This window comes from Lipotes vexillifer, unplaced genomic scaffold (assembly GCF_000442215.2).
Source record: "Lipotes vexillifer unplaced genomic scaffold, Lipotes_vexillifer_v1.1 scaffold313, whole genome shotgun sequence".
Taxonomy (NCBI): Eukaryota; Metazoa; Chordata; class Mammalia; order Artiodactyla; family Lipotidae; genus Lipotes; species Lipotes vexillifer.
In genome coordinates, this window is record NW_006781950.1 from 174,794 (window position 1) to 196,995 (window position 22,202).

At 36.0% G+C, this 22,202-nt stretch overlaps 1 protein-coding gene across 8 annotated transcripts in view; it reads left to right on the plus strand.

The window, feature by feature from the left end:
• Window positions 1-22,202, plus strand: part of ABI2 (abl interactor 2) — a 99,975-nt gene that overhangs the window by 46,140 nt on the left and 31,633 nt on the right. For 5 of the 8 annotated variants that reach the window (XM_007454879.1, XM_007454878.1, XM_007454876.1 and 2 more), the window contains exons 3-4: window positions 11,775-11,951; window positions 20,645-20,742. In XM_007454879.1, coding sequence (XP_007454941.1) covers window positions 11,775-11,951; window positions 20,645-20,742 — 275 coding nt within the window. Of the gene's footprint in view, window positions 1-11,774; window positions 11,952-13,503; window positions 13,522-14,201; window positions 14,210-20,644; window positions 20,743-22,202 lie in introns of all 8 variants that reach the window. The other 3 variants (XM_007454875.1, XM_007454877.1, XM_007454882.1) reach the window with 2 other exon arrangements.

Below are 22,202 nucleotides of genomic sequence, written 5' to 3' on the forward strand. Positions count from 1 at the left end.
CGTGGATTGGAAGAATCAACATTGTGAAAATGACTCTACTACCAGAAGCAATCTACAGATTCAATGCAATCCCTATCAAACTACCACTGGCATTTTTCACAGAACTAGAACAAAAAATTTCACAATTTGTATGGAAATACAGAAGACCCCAAATAGCCAAAGCAATCTTAAGAACGAAAAATGGAGCTGGAGGAATCAGGGTCCCTGACTTCAGACTATACTACAAAGCTACAGTAATGAAGACAGTATGGTACTGGCCCAAAAACAGAAAGAGAGATCAATGGAACAGGAGAGAAAGCCCAGAGGTAAAGCCATGCACATATGGTCACCTTGTCTTTGATAAAGGAGGCAGGAATGTACAGTGGAGAAAGGACAGCCTCTTCAAGAAGTGGTGCTGGGAAAACTGGGCAGGTACATGTAAAAGTATGGGATTAGATCACTCCCTAACACCATACACAAAAATAAGCTCAAAATGGATTAAAGACCTAAATGTAAGGCCAGAAATTATCAAACTCTTAGAGGAAAACATAGGCAGAACACTCTATGACATAAATCACAGCAAGATCCTTTTTGACCCACCTCCTAGAGAAAATGAAATAAAAATAAAGAAATGGGACCTAATGAAACTTAAAAGCTTTTGCACAGCAAAGGAAACCATAAACAAGACCAAAAGACAGCCCTCAGAATGGGAGAAAATATTTGCAAATGAAGCAACTGACAAAGGATTAATCTCTAAAATTTACAGGCAGCTCATGCAGCTCAATAACAAAAAAATAAACAACCCAATCCAAAAATGGGCAGAAGACCTAAATAGACATTTGAAAGATACAAAGATACAGACTGCCAACAAACACATGAAAGAATGCTCCACATCATTAATCATTAGAGAAATGCAAATCAAAACTACAATGAGATATCATCTCACACCAGTCAGAATGGCCATCATCAAAAAATCTAGAAACAATAAATGCTGGAGAGGGTGTGGAGAAAAGGGAACACTCTTGCACTGCTGGTGGGAATGTGAATTGGTATAGCCACTGTGGAGAACAGTATGGAGGTTTCTTAAAAAACTATAAATAGAACTACCTTATGACACAGCAATTCCGCTACTGCACATATACCCTGAGAAAACCATAATTCAAAAAGAATCATGTACCAAAATGTTCATTGCAGGTCTATATTTACAATAGCTCGGAGATGGAAACAACCTAAGTATCCATCATCACATGAATGGATAAAGAAGATGTGGCACATGTATACAATGGAATATTACTTAGCCATAAAAAGAAACGAAATTGAGCTATTTGTAATGAGGTCGATGGACCTAGAGTCTGCCATACAGAGTGAAGTAAGTCAGAAAGAGAAAGTCAAATACCATATGTTAACACACATATATGGAATTTAAGAAAAAAAATGTCATGAAGAACCTAGGGGTAAGACAGGAATAAAGACACAGACCTGCTAAAGAGCGGACTTGAGGATATGGGGAGGGGGAAGGGTAAGCTGTGACAAAGCGAGACAGTGGCATGGACATATATACACTACCAAACGTAAAATAGATAGCTAGTGGGACGCAGCCGCATAGCACAGGGAGATCAGCTTGGTGCTTTTATTTATTTATTTTTTTGCAGTACGCGGGCCTCTCACTGCTGTGGCCTCTCCCATTGCGGAGCACAGGCTCCAGACGCGCAGGCCCAGCGGCCATGGCTCACGGGCCCAGCCGCTCCACGGCATGTGGGATCCTCCCGGACCGGGGCACGAATCCGTGTCCCCTGCATCGGCAGGCGGACTCTCAACCACTGCGCCACCAGGGAAGCCCAGCTTGGTGCTTTTTGACCACCTAGAGCGGTGGGATAGGGAGAGTGGGAGGGAGGGAGACACAAGAGGGAAGAGGTATGGGAACATATGTATATGTATAACTGATTCACTTCGTTATAAAGCAGAAACTGACACCATTGTAAAGCAATTATACTGTAATAAAGGTGTAAAAATAAAATAATAAGCTCTAAATACTAAACTAAGATAATCATAAAACCAGAAACAAATAGATGCAAAAAGCAAACCCCAAGTCTACGGTTGCTCCCAAAGTCCACTGCCTCAATTTTGGGATGATTCATTGTCTATTCTGGCATTCCACTGATGCAGGGTACATCAAGGTGATTCTGGAGATTTAATCTGCTGTTCCTGGGGTTGCTTGGAGAAATTTCCCTTTCTCTTCTTTGTTCTCACAGCTCCTGGGGTTCACCTTTGGAATTGGCCCCGCCTCTGTGTGTAGGTCGCCTGTTGGGGCTCTGGCTCACTCTGGCCTGGGGGAGGGAGGGGTACGGAATGTGGGGCAAGCCTCTGGTGGCAGAGTCTGGGGTGACATTGCAACATCCGAGCCACACCTTGGGTTCTCCCAGGGAAATTGTCCCTGGTTCACGGGACCCTGACAGTGGCAAGCTGCACAGGCTCTTGGGAGGGGAGGTGTGGTTAGTGACCTGTGCTTGCACACAGGCTTCTTGGTGGCTGCAGCAGCAGCCTTATCGTTTAATGTCCGTCTCTAGTGTCCGAGCTGATAGCCGTGGCTCGCACCCATAGTTGTTTAGGCGGTGCTCTGAATCCCCTCTCCCCTTGCACCCTGAAACAGTGGTCTCTTGCCTCAGGCAGGTGCAGACTTTTTCCCGGACTCCCTCCTGGCTAGCTGTGGTGCGCTAGCCCCCTTCAGGCTGTGTTCACGCAACCAATCCCAGTCCTCTCCCTGGGATCTGACCTCTGAAGTCTGAGCCTCAGCTCCCAGACCGCCCCGGTGGGTGAGCAGAGAAGCCTCTCAGGTTGGTGAGTTCTGGTCGGCACCAATCCTCTCTGTGGGAATCTCTCTGCTTTGCCCTCCACACCCCTGTTGCTGCGCTCTCCTCTGTGGCTCCGAAGTTTCTCCCCCACCCACCCCCTGTCTCTGCCAGTGAAGGGGCTTCCTAGTGTGTGGAAACTTTTCCTCCTTCACAGCTCCCTTCCAGAGGTGCAGGTCCCATCTCTATTCTTTTGTTTCTGTTTTTCCTTTTTCTGTTGCTTTACCCAGGTTCGTGGGGGAGTTTCTTGCCTTTTGGGAATTCTGAGGTCTTCTGCCAGCGTTCAGTAGGTGTTCTGTAGTTGTTGTTTCACATGTAGATGTATTTTTGATGTATTTGTGGGGAGGAAGGTGATCTCCATGTCTTAATCCCGTGCCATCTTGAAGGTCCCCCCTACCTTATATTTCTGTTAAATCCATCAGACCATTCAGAGGGATTTCTTGTTATTTAATATTATTTAATCTTAAATCTGAATTTGCCCCATAATGGTTTCTTCACATCCCATATAAACTTCTGTAGACATCATATAATTTATTGCTTGTTGTATTGCTGTGTCTTAAACTAAAAAAAAAAAAAAAAGTATTGGTGAATTGTAATGAGTAAGAGGTAGATTTTTATTCTGAAAGGACCTCCTAGAGGAAATAGTGGCATTTTAAATGACAGAATAGATGAACTTGGTTTTTTATAGAAAAAGGGATGTTGACATATTGCTAATCTGATATAGAATTTTGAGGTTTATACTTCAGAGTCTTAAAATTTCCACATTTGAAATCTTGGCAAAGAACTCAAAGAAGAAATTAAGAAGAAAAGTGCAAATGCAGAAGAGAAATTAATATATTAGAGTTCCTAAAAAGGAGGGACAACTTTTTATTAGTTTGTGAGATTGTGTGGGTAGATAATGGCAGTAGGACAATGACAGTGAAAGTAATCATCTGTATTCTGATTAGAATTCTGTAGTTCTTTGGTAGAAAAGTGTAGCAGCCTTAAGGAGGAAGGCGATTAAGTTTACTCTTAAGTTGTAAGTATATGTATTCAGTTAATGAGAACATTTTCTTTTTGAGTATCACACAAATCTATTGTATATTTAATTAATATGGCTTAATACTATCTTTTAAAGCTGTTCTAATGGAGTAAGTAAAAAATGGGAGAGATGAATGGATAGAGATTGGTAGGTCAGAAATTATAGGGGCCTGAGTCCGAGTTGTCAAGAATATGTTGAGCCTCCTTCCTTTGGAGTTGAGTGTCTAGAGAGCAATACTTGGAAAAGCAAGGGATCTGCAACTCTACAGCAGCTGTTAAGTTTATATGAAATATATTGAAGAATGTTGGATGAGGAGTTGAGTAGGAGAAATGGGCTGTTAGAGGCTATAGCTAAGAAATGAGTAAATTTTTTAAAATTTATGTACTTTTACTATTTACCTTAAGGATTGAAATTTTTTTCAGTTACATTTAATAATGTATGTAGAGTCCTTTGTTTTAAAAGTCAATTGAATATCAAAGCTCTTTGATGCTCTTTAGAATGAAATATTCCATAGTATAAGAGAAAATGTTTTCTGTTTATAAAGCAAATGCTCAGTAAATACTCTGAAGCAAGAATTGGCAAACTTTTTTGTAAAGGGCTAGATAGTCAATATTTTAGGCTTTGTGGGCCACATGGGGTTTCAGTCTCATATGATTCTTTGTGTTGTATGTTTTATTTTGTGTTGTTTTGGGCATGCTGCATGGCATCCGGGATCTTAGTTCCCAGGGATCGAACCCGTGCCTCCTGCAGTGGAAGTGTGGAGCCCTAACCACTGGACTGACAGCGAATTCCTGTGCTGTATGTTTTTAAGCAACTGTTTAAATATGTAAAAAGCATTCTTAGCTTGTGGACCATATAAAAGCAGGCTACAGGCCAGTTTTGGCATGTGGGCTATAGTTTGTAGGCTCTTGCTCCAAAATACTGGTTTTCAAATGTTTGGTACTTAAATTTTATTATTATTATGCTTTATTAAAAACATTATTATGTTTTTAGAGGGAGTTACAATGTTCTCAAGATATCTTGAGGTCATATTTATTTTTGCATTTGGAGCAAAAATACTAGGTTGGGAGAATTTGGAGAGAAGGTGGGGTTGAGGAAGCAAAGAAATGGAGGTTCAGTCAGGTCAAAGATGAGATCACATGTATATTGGAATGGTAGGTGTCAAGACTTGTTGTTAAGTGTTGTCTGGTAGAGTGGTTAAGGACCAGTAGATATTAGATATCTGAGGTATTCAATTTCTTTCCTCATCAGTATCTTTTTCCTGTCTCCTAGGTAGGAAACTTACCAGTTTTCAGCCTCCTAGTGCTCTAGCTCTTTTCTCCATTTTAATAGAGATGAACACTGAGTATTGGGAGGGAGAGGGTGGGGTATCTAGATTTTACTCTGGTCCTTCTGCTGACTTGTGTGATATTTGACTTATTTGAACTTCAGTTTTCTCACCTGTAAAATGATAGGACTGATTAGATGATTTATGAGCTGTCTTCCATTTTGAATTTTTATTCTCACAATTGTGAGATTCTCACAAATGAACTTGATTTATATTTGCTTTTTTCTTGTTTCTATTCTGCTGGCTTTGCTGTTTACCTCAGTCTGCGCCCTACTCACATCAACCCTCTGTCACTCTGATGTAACTGAACTATTTCCAGATTACTTTCATTTTGAATCTGAGGATGGAAATTCCACTGACTCTACCAACTATGTATCAGGAAGAAATAATTCAACAAAACAAAGTAATAACCCATTCTCCCAATGGCAAATGTTTTGAAAAACAAGATAGAGTTGATTATGAATATTTAGTATCAGAAAGCTTTTTATACTAAAAAGACCATATAGTATTAGGTAGTGTACTAATCTATACCACACTCACTGTATCTGTAAGACAGTGTTAGGATAGGTTCTTGATGTGGGTTACCTTAGGTATTTTAAGGGTGTTAAATTTTAAAGAAATTCCACCTCTCACTTTGTTGCTGTTATCCTATCAATTCTTTGGAAGCATATTATTTAAAAGATAAATGAAATTTTTAATCTTCAAGCCGAGAGTAAGAGTTAAATTAATGTTAAATATTTTTCAAGAATGTGTAGTTGTCAGAGCAGACATTTAATTTTTACTGAATACTTGTATAAGCAAGGCACACAGAGCTGCTGTTAAGTCAGTATAGCATAGTATAGCTATTTACTGTGTCCATGATTTTGTGTCCATTTCTGGTAAGGTAAGAAAAGATTTATAGAACATTATTCAAGCTAAAATTCTTGTAAACTTATAAATTAAAATTCTTCTCTTAACTACTAAAAACAGTTAATACTGTCAGTATTCGGTTCAACATGGTTTAGAAGAAGATCAAGAGAGGGCAAAAGGCAACATAAAGAACTTACAAAGCAGTGTTTCTCCCACCCTCCCAAGAGCTAACTAGAACTTACTGGGCCAGGTGTTGAAGTAGTTAGCACGTAGCAAGTAGAGGAAATAGAAAGGAATGACTGTAAAATAATATAGGAATGGAAGTGACTCTTCTTAAGGGTTTAGGGACTACTAAAAGGCAATGGAAGGTCTAAACCCTGAGGAACTCATCATGTAGGGTAATTTTGTGTTTATAAAACTTTATGTAGGACTTCCCTGGTGGCGCAGTGGTTAAGAATCCGCCTGCCAATGCAGGGGACACGGGTTCGAGCCCTGGTCCGGGACGATCCCACATGCCGCAGAGCAACTAAGCCCGTGTGCCACAACTACTGAGCCTGCACTCTAGGGCCCGTGAGCCACAACTACTGAGCCTGCGTGCCACAACTACTGAAGCCCGCGTGCCTAGAGCCTGGGCTCCGCAACAAGAGAAGCCACCGCAATGAGAAGCCCGCACACCGCAATGAAGAGTAGCCCCCGCTTGCCACAACTAGGGAAAGCCCTCATGCAGCAACAAAGACCCAATGCAGCCAAAAATAAATAAATAAATAATAAATAAAAAAAACTTTATGTATATAGATTTGTTTAAAAATTCCCAATTTTAAATTAAGGAAATACCACTAATGGTTATCAGTGTGTAATTATGTATAGAAAGTAGGATTTATACAGTTCCTAATTAAGTTTATATCATTTTATAAAAAATAAATAACTGAAAATTACCCATTCAGTTTGTGAATAACTAATTTGTTTTATGAAAGATGAATAGTGTAAAGCATATTTGTGATTAAAATAAGTAAATGCTTATTTGAAACATTAACTTACTAATGTAAAAAAATGGAGACACATTTTAAAAGACCCAACTTAGTTGAGTTAACCCACTGTAACTGTTTGACTGCGGATGTTTTCCCACACTGATGGGCAGCTGACTGAGGTAGTGCTATCCAGTACAGTCTACTTTCAATTATCTGTGGTAATGCGACAATGCATGGATAACCCTAAAGCAAAATACTTTATACATACCTTCCTGTCATCTGCTGTGGCCTGAGCATGTGCTTGGGTCCATGATGGAGGTGTGGGAGGGGGGCTCAGGCTTGCAGAGGAGCTGAAAGTCAAGGCCATGAGAGGTATTCTAGAGGAGCCTGGGTTTGGCACTGCGTGGTTGAAATATCATGGGGGGAGCCTGCAGCATGTGAGACCAGCTTGGCAATAGCTGTTAGAGGATGGAGAAACAAATTGTTAAGGAATTGTGGGAGAAAAGATATTGAACTCTTGCACAGTTGTAGCAATACTACTTGGCGTGTTTTTTGGTTAACAGGTAGCAAACAATAATAGTATTAATAGCAGTGTACTTGCATTAGTTTTGGTCTTCTTTGCTAGTTAAACACATTTTCCACTTGCCATAGGTGAGTGCTATTATTGAGGCCTCTTCTAAATGAGAGTAAGTTTATTGGCATATAACTAGTAACTTTAGAAATCCAGGATAAGTGGAAAATACTTTTCTTATTATTAAAATTCTGACTAGCTATCAGTGTTGAATTCGTACTTCCAAAATTTAACTTAATTCATTACAGCATTGTAATATCAAAGTATATTGTGAAGGCAAAGGCAGTGGTGATTACTGAAAGCTACGAGTTTGATTTAGGAAAAACATACAAGCCATATTTAAAAATATGTTTTAGGAGCTTTACCAAAGTTCTTTTAAAACTGACAGTTGGCTGTGAGTTGATGAATGTTGAAGCTGGATATTAAGTATATGGAGGGTATTCATTAAATTACTCTGTCTAATTTGAAAATGGTTGTATTTTCTACCAGAGAAATCTTTGAAAAATGTGAATTAGGTAATTGCTGAAAACTTCAGAATCTTCTGGACCAAACTTTCTCCTCCTTATTTATGTAATAGATTTATTGTTCTCCATTAAAAGTTGTTATTCAGACTTAAGATAAAATCATAGCCATGTTCTGAAGGTATATTTGATTCTGTCTACGGGAACTCCTACAGTTCAATTCAGTGTGGTATTAGGATGGCAATTCACAAATTATACCTTTGGGTTTTCTTAACCATATATTACTTTTATTATTTTAGATGATTTTTAAAAGTTAATGACGTCAAATATTGATATTTGGCAGTCACTAGAGGCATTAATCATAAATCACCTCTTGTACAAAGTTTGGAAACAATTGACATTTGAGAGTGAATAATGTATGAGACAAATGAATTAGTCCTTCTTCTACATCACTGGTTCTCTGTCAGAGCAGTTCTACCCCCAAGGGAACAGTTGGCAACGTCAGACATTTTTGGTTGTTACAGCTTGGGGTGGGGAGTGCTATAGATATCAGCTGGGAGGCTTCTCTGCAACCTCCAATGCTCAGGACAGCCCTTCCACAACAAAGAATTATCTGGCCCAAAACGCTGGTAGTGCTGCTGTTGAGAAGCCCTGCTCTAGTATTCTTTTAGAGTAGACAACTAGAAACGTATAACCAAACTAGATTATTTTAGCTTCATATAGACATATGCTGTTAAGAATTACGTTTTAAAATATGCCTTCAGTTTTAATGAGAATTAATATAAGAAGCAAAAAAGAACATTTTTCTCATAATTCCTTCAACCAGTTCCTTTAAGAGTTTAGTGCTGGGCACATGGTCACTTCTCCAATGAAGGGGTGTATGTTTTCTTGTAACTCATTATTTATACTTTGCCTTCTCTACGAAGCTAAGAGCCTAATTTTATGCCTTATTGTAGCAACTATCCCTTATTTCGGCTTATATATAAAAGTTCTGTGATCGTTTCTTTTGCTGTGTTGGTCTTTTATGCTTACTGTAATGGCTTATACAGGTTTGGGCTGTGTGTTTATGTGTACATAAAGAAAATATATAAGTAATATGTAAGTGCCCCCAATCCCCAGGTATGATCTCTAATTGTTTTAATGCTTTTAAAAAAGTCTCAGTTTTTTCAAACAATTTAAAATATGTGCTTGTTATAAAATATAACTGTATATTAGTGCAAATAATAATGAAAAGTTACCCCTCTTTTCATTCTCCAGAGATTTATTAATATTTCTAGCAGGAAAATTTGAAATTTGAAGTTCCAGTTTGCCCTAAGTTTAGAATTCTGTTATTGTTGATTAGGTTTACATTCTTTTGTTTTCATTTCTGAATAAGATAATTATATTTCTAACTAAGCAGAATGAAAACAATGTTGAAAGAGGATTACATTCTCTAATAAATTTTCTTTTATTGGTATAACAAAGACCAGTTATATATAAAAAATAAGTGTCATATTTTGGGGTTTTTTGGTTATTTTGTAGTATAATTGGTAAGTATGAAATCTTCCTAGCTCATTTTTTTTTTGTTTATTTGTTTTGTTTTTTTTTTTTGCGGTACGCGGGCCTCTCACTGTTGTGGCCTCTCCCGTCGCGGAGCACAGGCTCCGGACGCCCAGGCTCAGCGGCCATGGCTGACGGGCCCAGCCGCTCTGCAGCATGTGGGATCTTCCCGGACCAGGGCACGAACCCGTGTCCCCTGCATCGGCAGGCGGACTCTCAACCACTGCGCCACCAGGGAAGCCCCTAGTTCATATTTTTAATAATTCAGAAAGACTCATTAAAAATTATTCAAAAGTAAAATATGATTAATTTCCATTTCTCTGAAGTTAAAAATAAGTAAATTCCAATATTGTCACTAATGTGCAACCTTTTTTTTTTTCTGTTATAGCTCCCTCAAGCAGTTGAAAAGGAAAGCAAATATTGTAATTTTTCTAATATGTACTGAAAAAGTTCAAAACCTATTTTTGTCTTAAAAAGAAATAGTTAAAATGATAAGGTCACTACCTTGGCCAGTATTCGATTTGATGCTTCATTTAGATATTTATTAGTTATGAACTTACAGATTCTGTTTCTTTTAAAATCTGTTGGTTGAAATGGGAGGCTTCAAATTTGTTTCAAGTTTCCTTCACACTTTAGGTAGTTTAGAAGGATAAGTAATCAGTGTTCAGATTTCTTAAAGTTGTATTTAATAATGTCATGATGGTTATCTTTCATTTCCATTTCTGTGTTACTACCTGGTTATTCTTTAGACAGGGTAAATTGAAGTAGGTTTGGGGAGGAAATAGCAAAAGTATCTGTTAATTGCTGCTTGAGCCAGGAATGGTGGCAAGAGATGTGAACAAAATTTTAGTGAAGTATTTTTCAAACTTTTTAAACTGCAACTCACAGTTAAAAATACATTTTATATTCCATCCAGTACACAATTTAATGTATGTATTTATATACATAACATATTTTAAGAAAAAATACCTTACTATGTGTATGTTTTCTGATATTTCTGTTCTTTTTCATTTAAAATAATTGCTGCTCACATCTCACTAAATTGCACCTTGCAGTTTGAAAAATGCTGCTTTAGTGTATTAATTACCCGTGCTTAAATTCGCCCTCTCTCAGCAAATAGAAAATTGAGTAAAAACACATTGTTGTTATGTACTAAATTATATCCTATTTTGAACATTTAATAAATAATAGTGAAATATTTTACAAGCATTTTGTTATGATAAAATATAAGCAGCATTGCCTCAGTAAACAAGTTTCTCTGTAAAAAATGATTCTTATTTTAACATTGTATTTATAGTTTAGGCCTCTCTTTTTTTAATAAAAAATATTTAAACACTAATAGAATTTATACTAATAGGTTATTTTTAAATGGAACCAGATTAATCACTGGGGCTTTCTTTTTTTTGAGGATTTTTCTTTTTTTTTGGCTGCACTGCACGGCTTGTGGGATCTTAGTTCCTCAACCAGGAATTGAACCCAGGCCCTCAGCAGTGAAAGCATAGAGTCCTAACCAGTGGATCACCAGGGAATTCCTTCACTAGGGCTTTCTTAATAAGGTTAAGTCTTAATGGAGAGGGGAAAAATTAGCATGTTTAATCCAGAGGTTGGCAAACTTTTTCTGTAAAGGGCCAGCTAATAAATATTTCATGCTTTGCAGGCCATAAGGTCTCTGTTAGTACTACTCACCTCTGCCATTATATTGTGAAAATATATAAGCAAGTAGAATAACTGTGTTCCAATGAAACTTTGTTTATGGAAACTGAAATTTGAATTCCATATAATTTTCACCTGTCAAGACGTATTTTTCTTTTGACTTTTTTCAACCATTAAAAAAATGTAGGGCTTCCCTGGTGGCACAGTGGTTGAGAGTCCGCCTGCCGATGCAGGGGACACGGGTTCGTGCCCCGGTTCGGGGAGATCCCACATGCCGCGGAGTGGTTGGGCCCGTGAGCCATGGCCGCTGAGCCTGTGCGTCCGGAGCCTGTGCTCCACAATGGGAGGGGGGGCCAAAGTTGGTCTGCCAGCCATGGTTTCCCATCCCTTGCTTTAGCCTAGAAAGGGAGAAAGTCAGTATTGGTCCCAAAAGGAGAAGTTAGCAGTTGCGGTTAAGAATATGAATAATGATATTAAACCTCTAAGTGTTTATATTTTTATTTTTCTGGATATAAGAGCTATACATTTTTGTGTCGTGTTTATATTATATTTTGTAGACCGTTGACATTCATAAAGAGAAAGTTGCAAGAAGAGAAATTGGTATTTTGACTACCAATAAAAACACTTCAAGGACACATAAGATTATTGCTCCAGCCAACCTTGAACGACCAGTTCGTTATATTAGAAAACCTATTGACTATACAATTCTAGATGATATTGGACATGGAGTAAAGGTAAGTATAATTTTTGTCCAGCTTAAAAATAACAGCCCATAATGGAACTAACTCTTTAGAAAATTAAGCGTTTATCTTTTCTTTCCAGAGGATCAAGTCTTGGCCTACTTGTAGTTCTGATTCAGATTTCTTACCACTATAACTATGTTATCCTTCTTTCTTCTTAGTATTATGTTCTCAAGTTTTAAACAGTCATCTTTGACTGAATTGCTTTTACTTAATCAGTTATGAAAATACCTCATATAGATCTGGAAGTAAATGTGGTATTATATTTCTAATCTTTTAATGATTTAGTATGACTAATTAAAAATTATTCAGTATGTTATTAAAGTATTTGCTTTATCTCAAAAATATCAGCAAACTTTTGGCATTAGTTTTCAGAAAGAACATATATAAACAAACATGTACTTCGAATTTTTCTAAAACAAATTTATCTCAACATTTTGGGTGAGAATAATGTAGATAAAACTAATATGTGAATTAGTATTTCCACTGCTTTTGAGTAGATAGTCATTATATATTTTGGCTATCTTTTAAAATGTATTTAAGTGCCTGCTATGTATGTAAAGTACCCATAATCACAACTGAGGAGCATATAACTTTCATTTAAATTGGTGTTCGTTCTTAAGAAACTATTCAGAGCTTCAGCTAAGTATTAGGTTATTTAAAGTTTGCATCTCAGCAGTGATTTGAAAGACAGTGACTTTTTAAATGTGATGCTGAATAAATACGTATATGCCTATAAGTGAAACTGTACAGTTCATGCAGTTGATTTGTGTCTAATATAAGCAAATTTAAATTTAAAAAATATACCTCACACAAGTATGGCTAGAAATCAGTTAAATCTAACTTTAATGTAGATCTAGGTAAAAGAATATGTATGGTGTAAATTTTTTAAAAAAATCTTTTTCTTTCTTATAATTTTGATACAAGCACTATTATCTGAAATTTGATATTTAATTTTATAATGAACACCTAATGCATTTAGTTTACAGTACTAATTAGAGCATGTTAAAATAGGATGTACAATTGGATGGATAATTAATAACTGAAATTTATTCTAACTTGGGAAGATCTTTTGAGATTTATTTGAGGCTAACAACTGCTAATAGAAAATTTTAGGATCCTGAATGAATTTAATGATAAAAAGGCACTTAGAATATAAAACATCATATTTGTACTTCCCCACTTATATAATAAAAGGTGATCCCCCAATTCTTATTTAATCCTCAAGTAAATGTTCTTTAGGGAATCTGTAGTCCCTTTCATTTTTTGTACATTTTAGTGTTTAGGGGTCACTAATTTGAAGAAATCTTTAATAAAGTTGTTTTTAAATAAAAGTGTCATATAATTTCATCACAAAACTCCTGTTCATGACACATTCTGCTTTAACCACTCTTTCTATGATCTACTGAAACATTATTTTTTAATGCTGAATGCTTAACTTGTTTTTTCTTTGTTTTTTTCCTTTCTCTTCACATCCTGAAGTTCCAACTAACCTTTCAATGCTTTTTTCCCTTACCTCTTTTATTTGCTCCATTTATGCATTAAGTGGTTGCTTAGATTTAAGGTAAGAGATTCCAGGGCTGGATTTCCATTCTTTGTTCTTATGTAGAATATTACATATGGGGAGTGAAGAGATATTTGGTACTTGGCCTTTTAAAACCAACAAATAGTTACTCTTTTTTATTTTATTTTTGTCATGAAACTTTGTGTGTCTTCATGTTCCATGAGGGCAGATGTTTTTGACTGTTTTGTTCATTGCCCTATTCTGTGTGCCTAGAACGGTGCTTGACACACATTAGACACTTAGTAAATATTTGTTGACTAAATGGTTATTTTGCAATGTCAGTATATTTTGTGAAACTGAAATGTAAGTTACCCTATCATAAAATGTCATTATGAAATAAAATTAGCCGGACTTTTGTAAATGTAGAAATTTTGTTTTGGATTGGAGGGCTGCTAATGTGCTTCATTTAACCCTCCCCCTGTGTAATAGCCTTTTTATTCTATAAATGGTGTGCTTTATTATATACCTTGTGGCCACTATGTCATTATCTCTTGACTCTTAATCACTCTTAAAAAAATTGAAAATTGGAAAATATTCAGTGTTTTGGGTGTTTTTTAAGTTGCAGTATCATGTATTTGCAAGAAACAAAATTAGTCTTTTTATTCAAATTGCTATATAAATTATATATTTCAGTATAAACTCACTTTAAGAGGTTTTCAAGCCGAGTATTATATGCAAAGCACCAAAAGCTCATGATAGTGTTTAACAAAATACAAGTTAAGAATTAAAGATACTTCCTTTTCTTACTTGTTTCAGTAACATTTTAGTATTTTGGAGGGAAAAATGGGAAAAGACATTCAAGAATAATCAAGAAGCCTGTCAGAATGGTACTAAAATTATTGTCACCAAATTGATCATGTATTTCATTTTTGTTCTTTTTTTCTTAGCTGAATTCTATAATTCCCTTTCAAATATGTATTCTTACTATATACCCTGTTGTTTGCCATGTCTTCAGTGTAGAAAGTGATAACAAGAAGACAAGATGACTGAGATCTGAATCATTAACTAGCTACTAACCATGGCCACAGAAAGTTAACAGATCATGGTAGAGAGATGTGACTGGAGGAGCCCAGGCAGATGTACTTCATGTGTACATAAAAGTATATTGGAGTGTTGACTCCAAGCCCTCAGTCTCGGTGAGTGAGGAGATTCCTTCGCATAAAATAGGTAGAATTAGACCAAAAGCTGTCTCTGTGGCTACCTTGGCTTTTTTCCCTTAAAGTCTGTATTCAGATTGTGGCTTTTGATACATTAACCTCCAAAGTGATAGAAGTGCACAGAAAGATTAAAGGAAAGACAAAAAAAAAAAGGACCAGTTCTTTCCCCTTAAAGTTTAGACCAGCTTGCCTAAGGAACTATCCCTAGCTCATTTCTTCCAAACCCTACGAGGATTCCTTCTTGATCTTTCTGGGTTCAGGATATGTTCTGTGTGAGAGGCCAGAGTGAGTGGGAAATGAGAGCTTCCAAGAAAGAAAGATCTAATAAGGGAACATCACACTTGGATAAGATTCCTTAACATCTTTGCTCTTTGAACCAAAAAAGCTCCACTCCTTAGTACTGTTGCTCTATGTAGTTGTTTCTACTATATTGGGATGGGGTTGACAGGGTGAGAAGTATGTACCGTGAGGTCATCCTAGAAGCTAGAATGTGCCAGTCCTCTGTCTCTTTCTTCTTATCTTTCTGAGTATGTCTGTCGTCTCTATAAACTTGTGGCACATAGTTAATAATTTTGGGTGAACCAAAACAAAATAGAGTGGAAAAAATATTCAGCATATAGCAAATCATTACTCTTTTTAATGTTGGGAAAAAATGAATTGCTTTAGAAGGTTGATTAATGGAATAATTGAGTACATTAAGTTAGAAAATAGAATTTAAAAATGTTAAAGTTGGAAGGGACCGCAGATAGTAAACTAGTCCACTGGTTTTCCAGCTGAGTTTTTTGGAGACCTATGGATTATATCAGGTGCCCTGGAAGTCTCCTGATATTTGATTTCCTCCTCAGCTCATTATGAGCTCTGTCTTTGCTCCCATTGTTGTCAGACTTGATGCCTTTCAGATATACTCTAAACAAATATCATACTTTGGGACAAGACACATGGGATTTGACTCAGAAGAGACCTCCATGCTTAAAAGTTGAATTTTTAACCTTTTGTACAGCATGTCCTGGTTGTGTTTAATGGTTCTTTTCATCTAAAATTTGGGTTAACTTTTTTCAGTCGAACGAGAAGTTGTAGAGTTTAATTCATAAGACCTTTGAAAACAACGTGGTGATTTTTAAAGAAAAAGGTATAAAAAGCCAATGGATAGAATGCCATATTGGAGGGGTTTTAATATGTACCTAAGGCCATATAAAAGTGGAATGTACCTTGAACTGGGGTACCCTTTCCCCACTCTTTATTTTAATGAAAGAGTTTTAAGACCTTGTTACTGATGTGTTTGAAACAGATATTTCTGTTGAAAGTTTAAAGTTGTCACTAATGAAGCTAAGCTTAAGTACTTTTAAAATAAGTGTATTTACTTTAATGCAAAAAAAATAAAGACTTCTGATCTGTTTCTGTAGTATTCATTTCAGATGAACATTGTACAAGCAGATTCTTAATAATTAATGAGGAGGGGTTAGGAGTTTCTTTTACAGTTAACACATTAAGAATACAACACTTCTGAAAATTTTGCTTGGGATCTTGAAGATCCATAACTTCACGTAAAAAATGGGCTAACCTTTTCACTTTGCATGTGATCTTGTGTGTGTCATTCCCTACAGTGCAGAAGGATGATAAATTGCCTCTCACGTTTCTAGCTCTCGGGTACAGCTGAGGGTTCATTGTTAAGCATTTATTGGATACAACACTTGGAAGAAAAACTCCACAATAACAGCAACTTTTGGAAGACTCATCTGGGTTTGCCTATCAGTTCCAGACTTGAGCCACCAATTCTATCTTGTCAAAAGCCAGTTGTTAGAAACTATTTTCAGAATCAAGCAGAAGTTTGTCCATCTTTATTCCTCTTTTCTTCTTCTTACTTTCTTTATTTGTTCTTCCCCCCTTAATCCTAATCTCTTATTCCCTTATCTCTGTATTAGATTATTTTAGGACTCTTGGCACCTTAGGCTTTTTGTCTTTCTAACTCTCTTACTAAAAATTTTACATCTCTCCTGAAGTCATACTCGAATTCCTGATTTCAGCTTTGATCTCTTTCAGAGGATCTCCTGGTTCTTTTCCTGCTGGCTCTGAGAATTGAAGTAGGAACATATATCCTCTGAGGAGAGGGATAAAGATCTCTAGGAAGCCATAAAATTATGCACTGGATGGAACTAGTGGGGAACGATACTGGGCATTGACTGAAAGCCTAGGGATGCTTGACCACAGCTGCTGCCCATTCTCACTACGCCACATCCAGACACAATCTATACATACTACTCCTCTTCTCTTAGTATATTTAAATCTTGCTCTTTTTAAGACTTGTTAACACTCCAGCTCAGATTTTTCTCTATGAAACCTTCTGTAGCCATTTCGTCTTACATTGATATTTCTTTTTTGGAGATTTCTATATAATTTGTAGATACTACTTTTTGTTTTAAACATGTGGGTCTTAGTTGTTCTAAAATAAGTTCCTTAAAAGCAGAGAAATCATTTTACAGACATTTGTCTTCTTTTATTTTTCATATTCTTTTACCCTTGTGCCTAGTAGTCTGGTGGTAGGTAGTTTAAATGAGGGATATACCACAGATATCATTTTAGAATGTGTCTGTCACTTTTAAGTTGCAACAGGTCATCTTTTCGTGGGAGATTTCTTCATAGCAGAGGTGATGTGCTCTATGAACTAGAGATACCTGGCTGGCCAGCTTTATAAAAAATACTGGAGTTCACAGGGTACTGGAAATCACTAAGATTTGTAATGAGTGTTAAATATGAAATACATGATACTATATATATATCAGTGTTCAAGGAGGATATTGTATTTACCAAAAAAGGATAGAGCAGGAAAGATAGGAGCACTTTAGAAGCAGTAATAAGGTATAATAATTGGCCTGATGGTTGGTTCTAGTTGTAGTGATCTCCAGAGTCTGGGAGAGCAGACCACTCTGGTCATAAAGGAATTGTTCGTACTCTCGGTATTATCTGCATTTCTTAGTCCAGGCCAGTGGGAAACTATTTGAGTTGTGATCATGCATTAACCTTTATCACCTAAATGAAGTATTTCTTCTGTTTTGAGAGTTTCATTCTGGCAGGAAAAAAAAAGGGACCTTTCCTGCTCTTTCTCCGTGTGCCTAACACCTGCTTCACTCAGCTCTCAATGATGACTTTTCCTTTGTGGCATCAGAAAATACCCACATTAATTGAATTACTGTTGGAGTCAGCCACCAAAGTTTCATTCCAGTTCCCAAGTAAAACTTTGAAAAGTATCATGAGCACTCCTGTTCATGATTCAGGACCGCTAACTACACGTTTGTGTGCCAGATGATAGCTTTGCCTGTGTGTGTTACATTTTCTAAAGCTTCATGTGGAATTGCTGTTATGGAGTGGTTGCAGTGTTGCTTTATCCTGAATTTGTGGTATGTCCTCTCTTTCTAGTTAAGTTCCCCTTCACCACACTCACAATTCAGTCATGTGTTTTGCTCCTTTTCAGGAAGCATTGTGTCCCCCTGTAACTTCCCTCAAAGTAGTTTTTAGAACCATGATGAGTATCCAGTAAGTAATTTTTTACCAAATTATTTTAGTTGTGAAATACAGTTTATTAACTTTTATCATAGGTGAGATCTATATTATAATAAGTTTTGTTTGGCAGTTATTCCTGTTCTTTTCCCCTTTTCCTCAAATTAGATGGCAGTATGTATATTCTGCATAGCATATTCATTGTTTTACGTAGCGTAGAAACATTTTTCACAAGGAAAGCTACCTTGAGGAAATATTGAATACTCTTTTAGCTTAATACAGAGGTAGTACAGCATCAGTGAAGTATAAAATAATAGATTAGTTGGACATTCCACAGGGACTCTTTGGTTTCTTAAGTGAATTAAGTTACTCATGCAAACCCCATTAACCAAACAAATAGAACCATTTGATGATTCTACAGATCATAAAATGTATCAAGTTTTATGTATAGAAATGTCCACCAGATTTTAATTTATAGATTGTTTATTTTATGTTTTGAGTAAATTAAAAGACTTATAGAGAAGATACTGCAATTTAAGCAAAACATCTTATATACCAAAACCTTAAACAAATCAAAGTTGGAAAGCTGTTTTCAAGTATTTTAGCTATTCCATGTATAGAATAAAATTCTGTTTTACTCTTTTTCTGTCCCTGCTCCTTTTCCTTCCTGTTTCTAGCAAATTGATGTAGTTTAGTGTTTGGCTCACCTACTTCTCCTTCATCACTTAAAGTGACTTTGGGTTTTATGTTGTTTAAGGTTGAGCTTAAAGGACTTTGGTTACTACTTTTAAAAATCTGGTATCATAAATTAAGATATACAGTTTTAAAAGCTATTCGTTATTTGTCATATTACTCCTAAAATTTTCCCCAAATGTGGATTAATTTTTTAAAACTTCTGACATTTTCATTTTAAGATACAATTATACCCTCTGCTTATTAATGAGGGGGAGAGCAAGGATAAGTTAATCTTTATTCTTCCTTGATAACCAGTTTGTTTTGTATTTGTTGTTTAAAAGCAATGACAAAAGGATTATAGATGAATGCTTAACTTTAAAAATATTGATATTTCAAAGGTATCATTTGTCATTAAAGATTGTTTTAACATCACACACAACTTGTTCACTGGGCTATTCATTTGAAGAGTTTGTTTCTTGATATATTATTTCTTCCCTATTCAGATAACAAATAGTATTTTAGGATTTTTAAATATTCCATTTAAGCCAGAGTTAATTTTGTCAGCCTCAATACTCTGTATATAATTATGATTTGTTTTCTTAAAATTTATATTTTAAAATTACAATTATAAGTTTATTCTGATTTCAGAAGTCTTGCAGTTTCATTTCATAAGTATAATTTGAATACTCTGGATGTATTCTTATTAGAAAAGTTAAGATCCTTTTTTGAAGTGTTTGGCAATCCAGAATATTAGGGGCTTAAAATAGGGTCAGGTATGAACATATGTGGTGAACATTATTAACTCAAACCAATTGGTAATCTCAAATAACTTGAGATTGCATTTGATCTATATTTGTGCATGACTTCTCTTAACTCTTTAAGGTACCCAGATTTCTAGGGCTTTCTGTGTAAGTGCTGACATTCTCCTTTGGTGGCATCCATGGTTCCCAAATCACCCAACTTTCCCACACTTGCACTTTCAGTTGGGGATAGAATAGTGAGGAATCACGGCTTAGCTCTGATTTAGGACTATGTTACATCTTTCCTATGCCTAAATTAATCTTCATTTTGGGCCTGAGTGGGTTTAATTCCCATTGGAACTAGGACATTGCCAGTGGCCATTGTACCGCTCACAGTTGAATGGGATACCTCAGCCCTACCTTTCTGGTTCCGATGTTTAGGAACATGCCTTAACTTCTGGCAGTTTTCAGGTAGGTGATTGCTTCATAAGAGAACATTAAAGAAATCTGAATTGTAAGGCTGATCCACAATTTTAAAAAATGGAATTTTCTCTGTATATGATATAACTTTATTTTATATTCTCTACTTACAATGGATCAAAACTAAAGTTGCATTTTTTGGGGGGGAAACGTGTCCTTTTGTTTTTTATGATAAACTTGCTATCTAAAAAACAAGGAATTGCTTAAAGGCATTATTGTCTGATTGAGTTACTCTTTATTAAAACTAAACTTTTTACAGTTATCCTATTTGATTTCAATTGAATGTAGTATCTTATAGTCTAACCAGTGATCTGTTGGTGTGATGGCCTAATGGCAAATAAAGTCTTTGCATACAACTTTATAATCATTTGAAAATCTCACGTTAGGAAGAGTCCTTTGAGTACAACTGTAGAATGATAGTAGAGTAGAAATTGCATATGAAATGCATGGCCTCTAATTTTTTTTCCTATTTAAACCTTCCCCTCCTTTGTTAAATAGCATAATGTTATTTCCTGAAAGTGCCACTTTGTTTCACTGCATACAGGTTAAATTGATTTTTCCTCAAAATTTTTTTAGGTGAGTACCCAGAACATGAAGATGGGTGGGCTCCCGCGTACAACACCTCCAACTCAGAAACCCCCCAGTCCCCCTATGTCAGGGAAAGGGACGCTTGGGTGAGTATGTAACTAAGTAATAATTGAAAACCATTTCATGTAGTGCTGTGTGGAAACTAAACGATATATATGTTTAAACTATTTTTAAATATTTGAAAAGAGAACATTTTCTTCCTAGGATTATCTTTTTTGTGTGTAACTTTTCCAAAAGGAAAACATCTTTTATACTTTATACCTGGGAAACATCTTTATACTTTAAAAATATTTTGTTTAGAAATTATTTTTCTAATGCATTTTAAATTTTAGGTAAATCCTAACCTGAGTTCATGGCTTATTATAAATAACACTCTTAATTCCTATTTTCAGAAAATTTTTAGTCTTTTGTATTATAGTTGATTTTTCTTATTCAAACTAGTCTTCTGAAGAAAATACTGTGCCTAATACAGAAGTCTGTATATCTTGTGTTTTTATGAGAATACTGAGCTTTCATTCAGTCTACAGACTTGGGCTTTGGATTTGACTTTGGGAGAAATGGTCAATTGATGGAAAAGCTTGACTTTTTTCCTCTATAGCATCTTAGTATAAAAACTTGGTTTATCATGATCAAGATTTGTGATCAGGTGGGCATAATATCACCCAGAAGTGAGGTGACTAAAATCGTGTCCAGCTCTGCTCCTGCTGTGTCGTATTGCATAGTAAACCTCTTAGCAGTTCAGTTTTTTCATCTGTAAAAGGGGGTAATTTGTCCTTTGTCAACTTTTCAGAGTCACTGTACCATGAATTGGATTTTTTTTTAAATGTGTAAGACAAAATGCTTTGACTACCATTGGCTTTGTGATATATGCTTAAAAGTTTTTAATTGGCAATCTTGTTACTTGGCCCCCTCACCAAAAAAAAAAAAAAGCAAAAAACAAAAAACTAACCAACCAAACAAAAGAAACAAACAAAAAACCCTAGCAGTCTAATCAAGCAAAGAAAGATGATGTTGGAGGAGGAATTATAGTTAGGAGAGTGTGAAACAAAAGAATAAAAATGAGTTCCAGCCAGGAATAAGATGATTTTATTCGGAGTAGACAAAAAATTCTGCTTGGATTAGAGAGGAAAGAATCTAGTAGCTTAAATAAGATTTAAACTTCAGGGTAGAATGTAGATGATGTGTGGTAGGTTATAATTGTACAGGGTAAGAGTGGAGAATCAGGTCAAGAGGAAGTATTTATTTTCCTGTGGAATGTCTGTATTTCTATCATGTATAGTATCTAATGGATTTTATTAGGTTTTGAATCAAGATTGTTAGCAAGATAACCCTAGTAAAATAAAATTTTCTGTTGCTCCCCAATTTTAAAGATTTACTCATACACTAGTATTTGTTTTCCTTGTGTATTAGCAAGGGCTCTGCAGTGTCTTCGGAGACTGGAGTGGCTGGGCACCACTAGCTGTTTGATGGTCACAGCCTGGCTCTTTTGCGGTCTTTGCCCAGCTACCGTGTTTTGTCCTCTGCCCCTAGTTTTTTACCTTTTTTT